This window comes from Anolis sagrei, chromosome 1, assembly GCF_037176765.1.
Source record: "Anolis sagrei isolate rAnoSag1 chromosome 1, rAnoSag1.mat, whole genome shotgun sequence".
Taxonomy (NCBI): Eukaryota; Metazoa; Chordata; class Lepidosauria; order Squamata; family Dactyloidae; genus Anolis; species Anolis sagrei.
In genome coordinates, this window is record NC_090021.1 from 126,914,875 (window position 1) to 126,932,563 (window position 17,689).

The 17,689-nt window shown below is 38.9% G+C and overlaps 1 protein-coding gene across 1 annotated transcript; it reads left to right on the top strand.

Moving 5' to 3' along the window:
- Positions 1-3,196: 3,196 nt before the first annotated feature.
- Positions 3,197-17,428, top strand: ALLC (allantoicase). Its single transcript, XM_060788023.2, has 12 exons — positions 3,197-3,270; positions 4,257-4,396; positions 5,537-5,587; positions 6,984-7,071; positions 8,179-8,304; positions 9,226-9,305; positions 9,561-9,693; positions 12,003-12,158; positions 13,461-13,534; positions 14,298-14,406; positions 15,050-15,171; positions 16,404-17,428. Exons 2-12 carry the CDS (start codon positions 4,307-4,309, stop codon positions 16,554-16,556), a joined length of 1,182 nt encoding a protein of 393 aa, XP_060644006.2. The 5' UTR covers positions 3,197-3,270; positions 4,257-4,306; the 3' UTR covers positions 16,557-17,428.
- Positions 17,429-17,689: the final 261 nt, after the last annotated feature.

The window sequence follows — 17,689 nt, forward strand, 5'->3', positions numbered from 1 at the left end:
CTCCATGATGCCATGCTCCCCCTAGTGGCACACTTTAGGATACAACTGCAATGGGTGGCTGCTTTGAAATACTTTCTTATTATAAGTACAATTGTGGATGAGGAAAAGGTCTCTGGAAAGACAAAGTCTGAAACCACTGGTTTTGTTAAAAGCATGTGTCTGTGCAATAAGCAAACAATTTAGAACATCGGTTCCCAACCTTTGGTCATCCAGGCGTTTTGGACTTCAGCTCCCACAGTGCCAAACAGCTGGTAAATTGGCTGGGATTCCTGGGAGTTGAAGTCGAAAACACCTGGAGGACCAAAGGTTGGGAACCACTGATTTAGAACCATCTCTTTTATTTGTTGTTTGGCAAAACAAACAAACAAAAACCAAACAAAACAAAAACAACATTTACTTAATAATGAAGCAAGTGCCATGTTCCCAATTCTGAAGTAGATCATTTGGTAAGGAGAGGGGTGATATCCACACTGTCATGGTCAATATACCACAGTGGTAATTATAGTGTGTGTCCCAGCTTTTGCAGAATTATTATTTTTCAGTCTTTGGGACAACAATTGTATTGCTGACATGTTCACCTATATTGTTATTAAAGTTTTATATAGTATAGCGTGAGCTTGAAATTTAGTATGTATAGACAAGACTATTAGAAATGCATGAATCTATTTTTAAAACAAAGTAGTTGTATTCGTCTCTTGGAGCAAAAGAAAGAAAGAAAAGGAAGAAAGGAGGAAGGTCTATGTTTGTCAACAAAGAACAGCAAACAAACAGGTTCTATTAGGAGAACACATCCTTGATTTCAAACAGGTTTGTCAAATGATGGAATGTTGAAAAAGTTTCATCAAGGAGATAAGAAAGGTTTTTTCTTGTGTCAGGAGTGACTTGAGAAGCTGCAAATCACTTCTGGTGTGAGAGAATTGGCCATCGGCAAGGACGTTACCCAGGGGATGCCCGGATGTTTTGATGTTTTACTATCTGTGTGGGAGGCTTTTCTCATGTCCCCGCATGGGGAGCTGGAGCTGACAGCGGGAGTTCATCCATGCTCTCCCCAGATTCAAACCTCCGACCTGTCGGCCTTCAGTCCTGCTGGCACAGGGGTTTAACCCACTGTTTAACCCAAATAAAGGTATAAGGTGCAAATTATATTAGACATACAAAAACCTGGTTACATTGCCCTAATGCAGTACTGGGTTATGGGGAAAACAAAGAGAATGGGAAAGATTTGGAACCCTTTGAAATTATTGAATACTTTTGATTCCCTTGGAAAAATTATGTTGTTGAGTCAATAATAGCTCCCTTCTCCTTCATAAAATCCTTTTATTCAACTTGTTTTTTAACATGTCATCTTTTTAACATGTTGTCTCTGACTCATGGGCCATATCTTTGAAGAGAAGATCCCCCCCCCCCCCCAAACTATACATATGGCTTTAAATCCACATTTAGATCTTTTGCTCCTGATAGGACAAACCTGTCACAGAGACTTGATTCTTCCACCCACAGAGGAATGTTTTTTCTCTAATCTGTCAACTCCTGCAGATTGAATCAAAATACATTCAGCTGAAACAAATTACTTTTATTTGTAGCTGTCTGCGCAAAGCTGTTTTACACTATTGATAAATTTGTGTGTCTTTTTCGTTAATAAAAGTCAAGCAAACCACAGATAACTGGTCTGCAGTAAAACATTTATTCATGTCAAGTTGCTCCAGTTGGTGACATTTTGATTTGCAATTATGTAGTTATTGTTCTTTATGGATCTCTCTCTCTGTCTATCTATCTATCTATCTATCTATCTATCTATCTATCTATCTATCATCTATCTATCTATCATCTATCTATCTATCTATCTATCTATCTATCTATCTATCTATCTATCTATCTATCTATCTTATTATCTAGATGATTCTTGCATTCCTGAGTATTTTTGTTTTGCTGGACATTCCTTTAAAAGACAGCTTTTAACCCTTGTCTTGTGCCATTGATTGGTCAATCCTATCTTCTTTCTTTATTTAAAAACTGGTAAGTCTTATTTCAATGATACTGGTCTTTTTCACTACTCTTTCACTGCTCTTTCCAAGGAAAGAATGCCAGTATAGTTTGAGGTTTGCTATGCTATTTTTGGGGACCTTGGAAAATTCCTGGCCTTTGGAGCCAAGCTTGGCAATCTCCAGTAATAGAAAACAAGAGTAAAAAAATAGTGGGGTCTTGTGTCCTATTTCAGCAGATGGGGGTAGGTTCAGGAAACGCACACACGCGTGCACGCGCACACACTGTTAGGCCCAGCTTCTGCCAATGTAGCAGTTCAAAAACATGCAAATGTGAGTAGATCAGTAGGTAACATTTATGCGGGAAGGTAACAGTGCTTCATGCAGTCATGCTGGCCACATGATCTTGGAGGTGTCTTTGAACAACACTGGCTCCTCAGCTTAGAAATGGAGATGAACACCACCACCCCAGAGTTGGACATGAATAGATTTAATGTCAGCAGAAATCTTTACCGTTACTTATTTCATTTCTATCCTGGTCTTCTCATCCCTCAGAGGACTCAGAGCAGCGTACAACATACATCTAGGCAAAAATTCAATGCCTCATTATATAAACCAAATAAAAATAACATAAAATTACTAGAAACAATAAAAATATAAATACAATTAAAAACCATTAAACATATTAAAACACAATAACCCCATACACAAATAATGCATTGCACAAATCCCTTAATCACAATTCAGCTACTTCATTTCTAATTGTGTCGTGATAGGATGTTAGACTGCATTTCTGTCACTCGTCAAATTTGCATAGTGATGTTTCTCAAGTCTCTTGGTTGAGTAGCAGCATCACAGTCCATCAGTATCATAGCAGCATCACGATACACCCTACCTTTCCCTTCCTCTGAGGCTAAGAGTGTGTGACTTGCTCAAGGTCACCTAGTAGGCTTCCATGTCTGAATGCGGCATTGATTCCCGCTCTCCAGAGTCATAGTATAATGCTCAAAACACAGCACTACACTGGTGTGCACTAGTGAATTATCAAGCTATCATAAGAACATTTCATTAGTGGGAAATGCTTCTTCTTTTTACATATTTGCTTGCGCAAGATGAGTGCGATGGAGAGGGGAAGGATCTTTTACAGAATCAATAAAACCTAATGATTGCCTACAGGTTTTGCAATGTGCTTGTTTTAGATTGTGGATTGAAAACCAACCCCTTTAAAACATTAATCTGTTCACGCTGCAGATTCCTCAGAGTTTGTGAGAGGCAAAACTGGCAAAGAGTAAGTTAATCAATTTTAATCTACTTTTTTTGAAGTATCGTGAAACAAAATGTTTTCTTGAGATGGTATGCCAAAGATAGGCAGAATTGTTAAGAATGGTTAACAAGACTGATAAGTTTTTGTTTTGCGATGTGACCGTAAAGTATCCATTTACTCAGGCCAATGTTTTATTTTGCACATTTATGCATTATGCTTTATGCATCCTCATGATCCTGCTAGTTACCGCATAGCTATTGGACATGGCCCCTATGGCGATGGGGAGGCTGGTTTCAATGTGATACTTTGACTTGAGTAAATGGATATTTAATGGTCACATTGCAAAACAAAAACTTATCAGTTTTGTAGAGCAACATTTTCTCTTTCAGTCAGGCTCATAACCAGGATTTTGATTCGGGGGGGTGGGGGTGGTCAGGATCTACCCTAGCAAACCTTTTGTATCATTGTCCCAATACCCTCGTGCATATGGGATATATTGAGCATGGCGATCAGATAATGATATGAATAAACATAACAGTTTAAATAATGTACCAGTAAGGCCTTCTCACTGAGAATGGGTGGTGGTGGGGTGGGGGGGGGGGGGGCTATCATGGCTGGAATTACTGGGTTGTTGTGAGTTTTTTTTGGGCGGTATGGCCATCTTCCAGCAGCATTCTCCCTTAACGTCTCACATGCATCTGTGGCAAGCATCCTAAGAGGTTTATTCAGAGGTCTGTTGGAAATGAAGCAAGTGGGGTGTATATATATCTGGGGTGTATTTATATATGGGGTGGGAGATGCACACACACACACTACTTGCCTCATTTCCAACAGACCTCTGAACAAACCTCTGAGGATGCTTGCCACTGATGCAGGCAAAATCTCAGGAAAGAATGTTACTGGAACATGGCCATACAGCCCAAAAAACTCACAGCAACCCAAGATTCGGAATCTCTCCTTCTTCACTGGGTGTGTGGGTAGCCTCATTTTAATTTTTTTATTTCTTTCAGAAGAATACTTTAAAAAAAAACTATAATTGGAACTGCAACTTTGGGGGAAAATGACCGCTCACCACAGAGAAGGAAATCCTTGTGTCATCCCTGAATTTCTGCATCTGAATAATTTGGGCTGTGAAACTGTAGGAGGAAAGGTACATTTAGTGGAACTTGGTTAAATAATACAAATAATAGTTATCTTTGGTGATTTTACAAAATGATGAAAAGGAGCAGTTGTTTAATGAATTGTTTCTAGTATGCTGTTTATCAACAGAAATCAAGGTATAGTACAGTCAATAAGAACCTTTTAAAACAATATCAGCTTAAGAACTTGCAACAAGTTAAAATTCTTTAAAGCATGCACATTTCTTTAAAACAATTTAACATCTCCAAGTGATCAATTATTGCAACTTTATTTATTTATCATTTATTTATCACTTCGAGTGCCTCTGGTGACGCTGTAAGAAGGTCTGCCACTGTGCATGTGGCAGGGCTCAGACTGCATTGTAGTAGGTGGTCTGTGGTTTGCTCTTCTCCACACTCGCATGTTGTGGACTGCACTTTGTAGCCCCATTTCTGAAGGTTGGCTCTACATCTTGTGGTGCCAGAGTGCAGCCTGTTCAGCGCCTTCCAAGTCACCCAGTCTTCTGTGTGTCCAGGGGGGAGTTCCTCATCTGGTCTCAGCAATTGATTGAGGTCTCTGGTTTCAAGATACAATTTCTTGCTTCACATGAGAAGAGTGGTAGGGCTGAGAGGTAGAATCAGGTGCTCCAACACAGCTCTTTGGTAACTTCCAACAGAAGCATATCACAGAATGATTTGGAGCAACTAATAACATTCTAGAATTATCTAATTTGTTGGCTGCAGGTAGGTGAAACCATGGTACTGGACTCATAGATACGGGGTTTCTATTGCATAGTAACACACACACACACACACACACCACCAAGGAAAGAGAAGGTGACACAGTAGCAAATGAAGATTTGGATATGATCAAGTTGTACAAAGAGGAAGAGCATGAAAATGTACATATTCATCATGGAAACAGGATACCGAAAGCAAATACATACTAATAAATCCAGCTAAAATGAAATGTGTTCATGAATGTGTGGATCTCCTGGTCATTGATCATTGTACCACTGAGTATTGCTTTCTATATTGCAGGAAAGTAGGGACATTCTGCATGCAAACCAGTGCAAATTTGAAATTAAATGGCTAGCAGCTCATAAGTTAGATGTTGTTCATAAAATATAAGTTTCTGTTCTCAAATCCTAATTCTGAATTATTTTATACAGATTTTATTTGCAACAGATGATTTTTTTGCTCAAGCAGAAAACCTCTTAAAGGTAGGTAAAGTACATATGGACCTCCTTTGGATTTTAACCAAATTATAATGCATGCCATTCACAAAGGCCAATAATGGGCACCATGAAGACTATTATGTGTATGCTGCCCAATTGTCTCAATTTGATAGGGACTGTTCTGATTAATCCTCTGTTGTCCCATTTTTCAACTTCTTTAAAACGTCCCAGATTCCTCCTCTTCTTTCACCCCTTTGTCCTCATCTGAATTTATTGCTGCAAAATGAGTTTAAAAATCAATATTAGTTTGTTCTCAACTCAGCAATGGAAAGAGGAGAGGAGGGTCTGAAATCTTTCCCTTTGCTGTGTTTTTCAGGGCAAAAGCAAACTGATACATCCTTTGTGATCTTGTACATCTTCATTAATAATTTTTGCCATCTTGACTACAATCAATATTACTTGGTTACACATGCCCAAGGTTTTCACTGAAATATTGGAGGGTCTGTACTTTTTGAAGCAGTGGGTAGTCAAGCGGAAGAAAGTAGTTCCAACATTTGAGTAAGAGAATGCATTTGAGAATTTATTAGAGTAGCCCAATTCATAGAATCATTGAATCCCAGAGTTGGAAGAGACCTTGTGGGCCATCTAGTCTAACCCCCTACCAGGAATCAGGAAAATCACATTCAAAGCACCCCTAACAGATGGCCATCCAGTATCTGGTTAAAAGCCTCCAAAGAAGGAGCCTCCACCACACTCCAGAGCAGAGAGTTTGACTGCTGAACAGCTCTCACAGTTAGGAAGTTCTTCCTAATGTTCAGGTGGAATCTCCTTTCCTGTAGTTTGAAGCCATTGTTCTGCGTCGTAGTCTCCAGGGCAGCAGAAAACAAGCTTGCTCCCTCCTCCCTATAACGTCCCCTCACATATTTATACATGGCCCTCATCATGTCTCCTCTCAGCCTTCACTTCTGCAGGCTGCCCAGCTCTTGAAGCCGCTCCTCATAGGGCTTGTTCTCCAGACCCTTGATCATTTTAGTCGCCCTCCTCTGGACACATTCCTGCTTGTCAACATCTCCCTTCAATTGTGGTGCCCAGAATTGGACACAGTATTCCAGATGTGGTCTATCCAAGGAAGAATAGAGGGGTAGCATGGCTTCCCTGGATCTAGACACCATACTCCTATTTATGTAGGCCAAAATCCCATTGGCTTTTTAAGCTGCTACATGACATTGTTGGCTCATGTTTAACTTGCTGTCCTTGAGGACTCTGAGATCTTTTTCATTCCTTCAGTACCCATGGATATCAAATGAGTACAGATAATCCCAATAACTTTATGTGGAAAAGCATATTCCAATAATGTGAAAAATTGTTAAATTACTTGTTTATAACAAATGTCTTGAAGGAATTGACTTTTAGCCATTTGGACTGTTATTTGTTTGTTTAGAAACCAAGACCAGTATTCCATGCAGACCTATTCACTGATTATGGGAAGTGGAGGGATGGATGGGAAACCAGGAGGAGGCGGATTCCAGGTAAAGCACAAATAAAAAGTCACAAATAAAAGTCACAAATAAAAAGCCAAGGTGAATCTAGCTCTTCAAAGACTGCATGGAATCTATTGAGGCTTTCATTATCATATAATAGAGACTACGGGCCACCAAAGTTTGAAGGACCATCCTAAATTATAGATACTTTTACCCGAAAATTCATTTTTAATATTGTGATTAATGGCCAGTTCCCATGTATAATTTGTCACGAATCTCCTACTTTCTAACAAGTACTCAAATCAGTCGAAAAATTGAGGGGAGAAAGAAACTCAATCAGTAGTTTTTATATTAAGATAAACTCATATTTTAAAGAGCTGACAATCAACAATCTGCATTAATTGTTTTTTTGAAAACAACCTTTGGTCTTTTAAATATGTTGCACTTCCAGAAGCCCTCGACAACATAGGTCAAAGATTCTGGAAGATGACATGCAAAACATATGGAACGCCAAACCCCCCCCCCCCCCCAAAAACGAACAAACCAATTTGTGATAAATTAGTACAGAGTAGGTGAAACAGTGCTGCTTAACTAGATGGGATTGCATATGAAGAGCAATTGAGATGTTTCTGATAACTGTCGCATAGTTAGCTGTGTTAAACATGTCATTTGTCTTGTTCTAGATGTTGGATTTTAACAGCCCTCAGTACCACAGCTTTTTTTCGTGTCAGGAGCAACTTGAGAAACTGCAAGTTGCTTCTGGTGTGAGAGAATTGGCCATCTGCAAGGACGTTACCCAGGTGATGCCCAGATGTTTTACCATCCTGTGGGAGGCTTCTCTCATGTCCCTGCATGAGAAACTGGAGCTGACAGACAGGAGCTCACCCCTCTCCCCTATCGACACAAGGGTCTAACCCATTGTGCCATTGGGGGCTCCTTGTACCAAGGCTAACAATAACAGTTGTATAACATCTGGAGGTTAATAAGTTCCTCATCGCTGTTCTAGGAGTTATTGCTTTATTGGAACCAAACTTCTTTGAAAACCAAAGACTCATTGTATGTTTCATTAACCAATTCCCATTTTTCAAACTTACCCTAACCTAAGTGATCACTAGTTTATGTGCTGTGCTTTGAAAGATGCCTTTGTTTTCTTAGGTCATGATTGGTGCATCATTCAGCTAGGAGTGCCAGGTATTATTTACGGAATCGAGGTGGACACATCTTATCTGGCTGGAAACTGTGCTCCTCTGATATCTGTCCAAGCCGCATGCTTGAAGCCAGGTAACTAAGATCTTAAGAATTTCCACAGAGAACAGAAGTCCCTTGATGCTTTATTTTAAAAATGAAGGCCTCGTTCCTGTGAACAAGGGTGATTTGAAACAAAACAAGATCTTTCATCAGGGGTTATGATGTACAAAGAGATGATGATGGACCTTCATCACTGACATGATATACAACCATACCAATAAACTGCAATGGTACACAAAAGGGCAGCATGCAACATGTTCTGTTGTGCAGTGAGGGCTCCCATTGTTTAATGAGACATGGTATGCATCAGGACGCATTGCACACTAGAATATTATGTATTTTGAGACCGTTGTCCAATAAATACAATGCTGGCTTCCTATGTGCAGTGAGCCTTTCAAAAAGAAAGAAATGTGTGCACAATGTAACACATAAATGTGGAGGAAAACGTATGGTATGTTAATTGAAATCAATACTTTGGTATTTAGATAGAACACAAACTTGTTAATAACAACCGATTGTGGGTCCTGGCTGTCATGTATTCTGACTGTCCTTTACTGCTATTTTAAAAACCTGGAAAGTAAGTGGGTAACTCTGTCAACGTCCCTGAGCAGCGGAATATGTTAGAGATGTATTTATGCATCTCTGCTGCCTTATCTAATTTGAGTTTCTTTTCTCCAAAGTAAACTTCAGCAGTTTGTTCAATATGCCATTTCTTGTTTCAAACTACAACTGGAAAACTGTAGCCTCCTGCTTATTTTAGACTATTAACTTACACAAGCCCCTGTCATTTATATGGATGGCTAGGGCTTCTGGAAGTCTGAAACCTCCAGGGGGACAAATATTTCTTATCTTTGTTGCAAAACATTAGTTTTGGGGAAGAAGGCATATGGCATTAAAAGGTTGCATTCTGACTGTTCTCTGGTAAGATTCTATTGGGCAATTTTTTTTTTGCAGAGGAGTTACCAGCACTGCAACCAAGAGGGAGCAGAATAGGGACTGCAGCTTCAAATGAAGAGTTGAAGGTTGCCAAGGAGGTACTGTGACCCTGGGAAGCGGAACTGCTAAGTTGGTAGAAGCTGGGACTATCAGTGGGAGTTCACCCTGTTCCACCTATTTGAATCGCTGAACTTCTGGTCAATAAGTTTTGCAGCTTAGCGGTTTAACCTGCTGTGTCACCGTGGCCCCATAAAAGCTTAAATACATAGGATCATATTATATCTGATATATTAAAATAATTCTAAATAGAGTTATCACTGTTATAAAAACAAGCAACTAATATTTATTTTCAGATGCGATCAGATGAATGGACTGTCTTGGTTCCCATGTCAGAAATAAAATCTGGAAATCTTGATCTATGTCATAATTATTTTTCTGTGACTTCAAAGGAAAGGTGGACTCATCTAAGACTAAATATATATCCAGGTAACATTTATATGAAAACTGGAGTGATGCAATGGTTTGAGTATAAGTTTGGAGACCAGAGTTCAATTCCTTGCTCATTTATGGAAACCCACTGGCTGACATTTGGTGAGCCACACACTCTCAGTCCTAGAAAAGCCTGTGATAGGTTTGCCTTAGGATAACCACAAGTCAGAAACTGCTTGAAGACACAATGACAATAACAAGAAGATCTTTAGTTTGTGATTTGAGACTTGTTTGAAAGTTTAGTCCTGTCTCATTCAGTCTTATCTATCATCAGATAATGGCAATCTAAATGTAAATCTAAGATTTGTGTTTCTTACTATTACAAGATTTGTGTTTCTTACTATTATACAGACTGCTGCATGTGTATGTGTATGAGAACTTGTATATGTCTAATACCTAGTATGGACTATTGGAATGAAGCAGAGCCAGCGTGTTGTGATGGTTTGAGCATCTGGCTATGGTTCAATTACCTGCTTTGCCATGAAATCCCACTTCATGACCTTGGGTAGTAACACAATCCCAGCTTTAGAAAATCACGTCATAGGTTCACCTTAGCATCAATATGAAGACAAAAACCATCACCATTAACAACAACAACAACAACAACAACAACAACAACAACATAACCAAGAGTGAATCTGATGAACTTGTAATAAAAAAGGAGACAAAGTGGGCTTTATTCAATCATTATTAAAAGAACCTGAATGCCTGTGGGCACAGCTTGCACACGGAGCATTCCAGGAATAAATCAGCAATCCATGTTAGCATTAATGCTCTTCCAGTATTTTCTTTCTTAGACTAACCCTGCAGTTTCCTGTAAAGCTTTGCAAGAATGAGCACTAGTAAATCAATATTCTATTTTAAGTTGGCATCCATTGGGGCTATTTCCTTTGACTACAGAATTAATGTCGATATTCTGTAGCTGCAGTATTGCACGTGGGTCCTTGTTGACGTTGGCAAGGCTGAAAAGTGGAAGGCCCTACCTTGCACATCTCCTGAATGTTGGGCCGCACCATCAGCTTTTGTGTTTCACTCTGTTGTGCTGCAGGCAAAGAATTCAATGCAACAATAAATTTCATACCAGGAGAAAGGTGGAATATACATTAAACAAATACATATGTTTTAATATGCATTATTATGGAGCATGTACACTTTCAAAATATTCCTTTTTTGTCTTGTGCAGTAAACCTTATAAACAAATTGTATTTATTGCTGAGAAAACTAAATATAGAGAAAATAATGTTTGTTTTAAAATAACAGCTTTCATAAAATAATGGCAAAATGTAAAATTATTGCTGAATGCATTGCTGAATTCCAGATTCTTCATGGAATAAACTAATCAACCCCACATTATTTTGATGTGTAAAATTTCATAGCATTTGACAAATATAATGCCATTTCCTACTACTGGTAACTTAGGGCCCTTCCAGACAGCCATATAACCCAGAATATAGAGGCAGAAAATCCCACAATATCTGCTTTGAACTGGAATATATGGCAGTGTGAACTCAGTTAACCCAATTCAAAGCAGATATTGTGGGATTTTCTGCCTTGATATTCTGGATTATATGGCTGTGTGGAAGGACCCTCAATTGTTATTATTCGTCGTTCACTTTTTGCTCCCACATTTTACACACTTTCCTTTCTTTTTTTAAGTCTCTTTCCCAGACCAACAATTTCTGCAAGACTTTATTCCCAGTCATAACTAAGAATAATTGCTCACCACTCCTAGCTTGCCACTCCTCCTCCTAATTAGCCATTGAGATCTGACCAAGTGCCTGGCCATTGCCTGTAATGTTTGTGATGCCTTAATGTGAAAGGTTCACTGATCATGTCGTTGCTCACTCTGATATCAGGAGTGCAACCATGGTGTTCAGGCACTTGAGCTCTGTGGCCAGTAGGAGTGGTAGTGACATGGAGGAGGTAACACCCTAGTGTGGCCGATGCAGTTCTAGGCTATAAGGACAATGGCCCTGTACCAGATTTACACCAGGCTAACTTGCCTGGTATAGATGTCCCAACACTTAGTCAACATGGTCTTCCTAGGTTAGGTTTTCCCTGATGAAGCTTAATCCAGTTTTTTTCTCATTCAAAAGATGTGTAGCTAGGGAAGCTGTGTTGACTGGCTATGCTATTATTGTCCCTTCCCTCAGTAGTTATAATATTTGCATTATTCATAAATTCTGTTTTATAATGCAACTATTAAATGATATAGCAGTGTACATAGTTATTAGTTTGTCCAATTAAATTACAGCTATAGTTTCTTTCCTTCCCTATCATGAATTAAGAATTATTTCTTTCTCTAGATGGCGGAATTGCACGTTTAAAAGTCTATGGCACAATGCTAAGAGACAAGTCACTTTCTGGCGTTAATCATCTTAGTGATTTGGTTGCAATGGTGAATGGAGGCATCTGTGTTGGATACAGTGATGCTCAGTTGGGTCACCCCCAAAATATCCTAGGTAAGAAAATATCATGCTTTCATTACAGCCATGGTTTTGATTTTATTTAATTAACATATACAGTACAATATTGTACTGGCCAATATCTTGGATTAGTTGGCAGAATGTAAAGCTGTGTCAGGCCAACTTCTGTTGTGTCCTTCACTCCATCCAACATCCTATTGCTGGTGACGATGTGAATATCCAGGCAACATCCAGCTGTATTTCTGCAAAGGGATGCATACAAGAAATGCCATCCCTCTAGACCTCTGAAGGATCATAGAATCAAAGAGATGGAGGAGACCACAAGGGCCATCAGCCAAACCCCTGCCATGTAAGAACATACAATTAAAGCACACCCTCTGCTTAAAAACCTTCAGAGAAGAACACTGCATCATGCTCTGAGGCACCATATTCCTCTGCCAAACATCTCTGACTGACAGGAATTCTTCCTGCTGTGGTCTACTTTACATGCAATTTAACCCATTGCTCAGTGTCCTAGTTCCCAGAGCAGCAGAAAACAAACTTGCCCCTTCTCAATGTGACATTTTTTCAAATATTTAAACATCACTATCATGTTCAACACTATCACCTTGACAGATGATGCTGTCAAGGTGATGCATGCCATATGCCAGCAAATATGGAAAACAGAAGAATGACCATCAGATTGGAAAAAATCAACTTATATCCCCATATCAAAAAAGGGAAATGCTAAAGAATGCTCCAACTTCCATACAGTGGGCCCTTATTTCTCATGCCAGTAAGGTAATGCTGAAGATCCTGCAAAGAAGACTCTAGCAATACATGGAGCGAGAGTTGCCAGATGTACAAGCTGGGTTTAGAAATACATTGTTGTTTTCTACCTTGATCTATGGGGAGAGGCAAAGAAGAATTAATAAATTCAACATCATAATCAATTCACAAACATAATTCTAGCCATAGTCATGGAACTAGTCTTCAAATTATTTAATATGAAAGCATAAGGTTGTATCAGTGGTATGTGTCTGATGACAACAGTCTCCTTAAAATACGTTTCTATTATTCATAAACACACTCCATGAAATGCTATCTCCATTCACAACAGTGGTTCTTGGATCTGGGTAAACCTAAAGGAATCAGAAGCAGTGTTTAACAAAGCTGTGTTTGTTAAATCAATTATTAATAAACTACTAAATCTGTTTGATGCATGAGTTTCATGAACTGGTAGCACTTCTATTTTCAGAAGTAAATCAGCCTGTTCAAAACTGGTAGAAACAATTGCAGGTGATATATAGCTAAAAATATTGGAGTCCACTTTATTAGATATCACCTGCTTTTTTGTAGGAATAGGAAGACCAAAGTCCATGAAAGATGGATGGGAAACAAGAAGAAATTTGGAAAGACCCCCAGTTTTGAAAGTAAGAAAATCTAAGTTCGAACAATTAATATCAAACTTCTAAATACAGTTAATGGCACATATTATGTGAGGGAACGATTCCAGGACCATGATCCTTCCTGTAATATGATTTGTTGGGTTGCTGTGAGTTTTCCGGGTTGTATGACCATGTTTCAGAAGCATTCTCTCCTGGCATTTCTCCCACATCTATGGCAGGCATCCTCAGTGCTTGTGAGGTCTGTTGGAAACTCGGCAAGTGGGGTTTATATGTTTGTGGAATGTCCTGGGTGGGAGAACTTTTGTCTGTTTGGAGCAAGTGTGAATGTTGCAAGTAGCCACCTTGATTAGCATTGAATGGCCTTGCAGCTTCAAAGCCTGGTTGCTTCCTGCCTGGGGCAATCCTTTGTTTCCTTTGTTTCCCCCAGGCAGTAACAAGTCAGCCTTTGAAGCTGCGAGGCCATTCAATGCTAATCAAGGTTGCTAACTGCAACATTCACACTTGCCTCAAAATGACAAAAGAGCACTTTCTCGCACCCTGGACATTCCACCGATATATAAACCTCACTTGCCGAGTTTCCAACAGACCTCACAAGCACTGAGGATGACTGCCATAGATGTGGGTGAAATGTCAGGAGAGAGTGCTTCTGGAACCTACCATACAGCCTGGAAAATTCACAGCAACCGAGTGATTCTAGTCATGAAAGCCTTTGACAACACATGATTTGCTCTCTAGCATATGGATGCTGTGTTTGTTTGACTTCCTATTTCTTTCTGCTTCCTCTTAGGTTGATGACAAAGGGGTCCTCCTTCTTCCAGGTAGTGAATGGGCAGTCTTTCGACTGGGCCATTCAGGTCTAATAACCCATGTAGAAATAGACACTACTTATTTCAAAGGTAATTTAACTGTTTTTAGAGCTCTGTAAAGAATTTATTGCTGCAATCTAATTTATTGCTGCTGTCCTCTAAAATTTAGGAGCAAGAATATTTTATCAGATGGTGTCCTCCTACTGAAAGTCCACAGCACTCATTACTTTAATTTTGTATTTGAAAAGGTAATCTATGCAGCAAACTCCAGCATGTGTTTTCTTGATTTCACATGATTCATTGGGACTTTCCTGATAAATCAGTGGCCATAGAAGTTTTTACAATGCCGTCAAACTGGAGCTCCTTCTACTCTGCCATATAAAATCCAGATTACTTGTTTTGAACTGGATTATATGGCAGTGTAGATTTGTATAATCCACTTCATGGCAGATAATGTGGATTATCTGATTTGATAATCTGGATTATATGGTAGTCCAGGAGCCTGTATTCTATACTGTAGATGCACTCATAGTCACTTCTGGTTTGTAGCAAAGTGCTTCCACTTTCTCTAGATTGGAAAGGTCTGATACTTTCTTTAGCCCAAAATTCGAATGAGGGGACAAAAATGTGGCCCTACAGTGGCCATTGCCCAAATTAATGTATAGACTTGCAACACTAATTTATACGGAAAGAATCTATCACATTTTTGCATGCTTTTAAAAAAATCTATTAGGAAATTTTCCAGATACATTTAAACTTGAAGCCTGCATTTTGAGCATACAAGAAGAAAAAAACTATTTGGAACAAAAATGGAAACACAGTCCTAAATGGAAGATTTTGCTGCCTGCAACCAAGGTAAAATTGATCAATTGAAGATGATACAGCTATTTTTAAAATACAGGAGTGATAAATCTAGCTGGCCTCTAGTTCCCACTGTTAGCCTATTTTTGACCAGGGACCACTTAACAAGGGACCATTTTGATCAGGGACCACTTGACTAGGGACTACTCTCCAACATTAGTATGAAAAGGGTTATGAATCAGTTTTTGGTCAATTTTAGATTCAGTTTGGTTTTTGGGGTGCTGATTCAGAAAATTGCATTGGATAGACCACATCAGCTCTAGTTTCTGATATAGAACATATGCCATCCAGTAGTCATCATCTGCTTGCCCACAGAAAACCATGTTTAATAATCTAGAGATGATGTGGTAGTAGTAATCTTTTGAGTCAGCATATCCCCTCACGACATCCCCGTTGCCTTGGCACTGTGGGAGGGTTTTGCGAGACCAGTCGCTCTCATTGCTGCGTGGTTTCAAGGCAATGGTGTAGTAATGGTATGGCCGTGGACCATCTTGTTGACCTCTGGTGGTTTACAAACCACAGGTTGGGAATTACTGGTCTATTAGCTGAGAATGATGAAAACTAGGAATAACAACATCTGGCAGTGGGAGGGGTACCGATTTCTTAAAATATATTCTTAGAAAATCTGCAATCATGCAACTTCCATATGTTGCCAGGTGTCCCTTATTAGAAGAAATAAGAGATGTCCTTTATTTATGGTCCAAAATTGTGTTCTGTGTAGAAATGGCTGGTGTCCCTTATTAGAAGAAATGTCCTCTGTTTGGGAGCAGCAAAGTTTTTATTTCCATACAGACAGTTTGAGAATTCCTCCAAATAAATTCAATATTTGGGGTTATGGGTCCACTACAAAACCAAAAAAAGTGTGGATCTTTAATTTATAAATAGGGATGACATTAATTTTATGGAGATATTTATTTATTTATTTATTTATTTATTTATTTATTTGATACATTTGTATACCGCCCCTCTCAGCCTGCCGCCATTACATGGCCAAGTGAGCTGATATCAATACTTTCCTTTGATATTTAAGTAGAACACCAACATATCAATAACTGCTTTCTGGTTGTAACCCTTACATGTCATGAATTTTGGTTCCCGCTTATTAATTTTGAAAATCTGGCAAACCCAAATATCAGTACCAGGAAAATAAAGTTGATGATGCAATGACAGCTAGTAAAATAAATTATTGTATTGTTTTAAATTTAGCATGGCTTTCTCTCCTACAGCTTAAACCCCACAAGAGACACTTTTTTGATGCTACCATGATCGAGGCGCTGGAAGTGTTTACTCATGTGAGACTTACTCTTGTTCCAGATGGAGGTATAAGTAGGATGCGTCTATGGGGCTTTCCACGAGCTCCGTCCAATGAGAAGAAGTAGAAATCTTCAGAGAAAAATGCTATACAAAACTGAATGTGTTCCTCTTTATGTGTATCTTCACTTAATTGTTTCTTCCCATTGTTAGTTCAAACACAGTTGTTAACAAACAATAACATAATCACTTTAGTTGAATGAAAAAAAATGCACATTTGCTTATAGGCTGTCTAATAAGGGAAATTTTATTATATGTGAAGTAGTGATAAGATAACCCTATGCATACATAAAACATATATAAGTAATATTAGCGGAGTGTTGTTGTCTAGGAGTGCATCTACACTGTAAAATTAATGCAGTTTGACACCACTTTAGTTACCATGACTCAGTGCGATGGAATCCTAGCATTTGGTGAAATACCAGCAATTTTTGGCAGAAACTGCTATATAGATCTCATGCGTCTATAACTCCTAAGATTCCATAGCATTGAGCCACAGCAGTTAAAAGTGGTGTCAAACTGTATTAACTTTATAGTGTAGACTGGATTGAACTTGAAGGAGCTGGGGGTGGTGATGGCCGACAGGGAGCTCTGGCATGGGCTGTTCCATGAGGTCACTGAACGAATGAACAACAACAAAATGATCACATATGATGTCATGTGTGGAAGGATTTATAGCCTATTTCTGTTAATGCTTTGCTGAAAGTCGTTCCTGTGGAAAGTGGGAAGAAGCATACTTATGTTAAGAAGCTCTCCAGATTCTAATTGAAGTAATATAAAAAATGGTTTCATCTGGCTAGTTGGACAATAGAATATACTTGGAGTTTGTGTACTATGATCAGTGTTTTGTTTTTTGCCCACATTTAGGGACGTGCTTTGCTATGGCTTTGTGTATAACCTTTTCCTTTAGAGATTATAATAAAGATATATTTACACTTTCTTTTGTGTGTAGATTGAATATTTCACATTTTAGGTTTCAACTCCATATTATTATGAAATAACATCTTGGTTGTTAAACAACAGATCTCTCAGCCAGAGAGTGTGGGTGTGTTTTCACTATAAATGCACTTTGACACCACTTTAACTTTCTTTCTTTTTGGTCAGGTGTGACTGGAGAACTTGCAAGTCGCTTCTGGTGTGAGAAGATTAGCTGTCTGCAAGGACGTTGCCCAAGGGACACCCTGATGTTTTACCATCCTTG

Bases quoted from the DNA above. Each gene is read 5' to 3' on its own strand.
- ALLC (XM_060788023.2), top strand. From the start codon at position 4,307: ATGACCGCTCACCACAGAGAAGGAAATCCTTGTGTCATCCCTGAATTT. The intron at 8,305-9,225 runs GTAACTAAGATC...TTTTTTTTGCAG, and splicing joins AGCCGCATGCTTGAAGCCAG to AGGAGTTACCAGCACTGCAA. The intron at 9,306-9,560 runs GTACTGTGACCC...ATTTATTTTCAG, and splicing joins AGTTGAAGGTTGCCAAGGAG to ATGCGATCAGATGAATGGAC.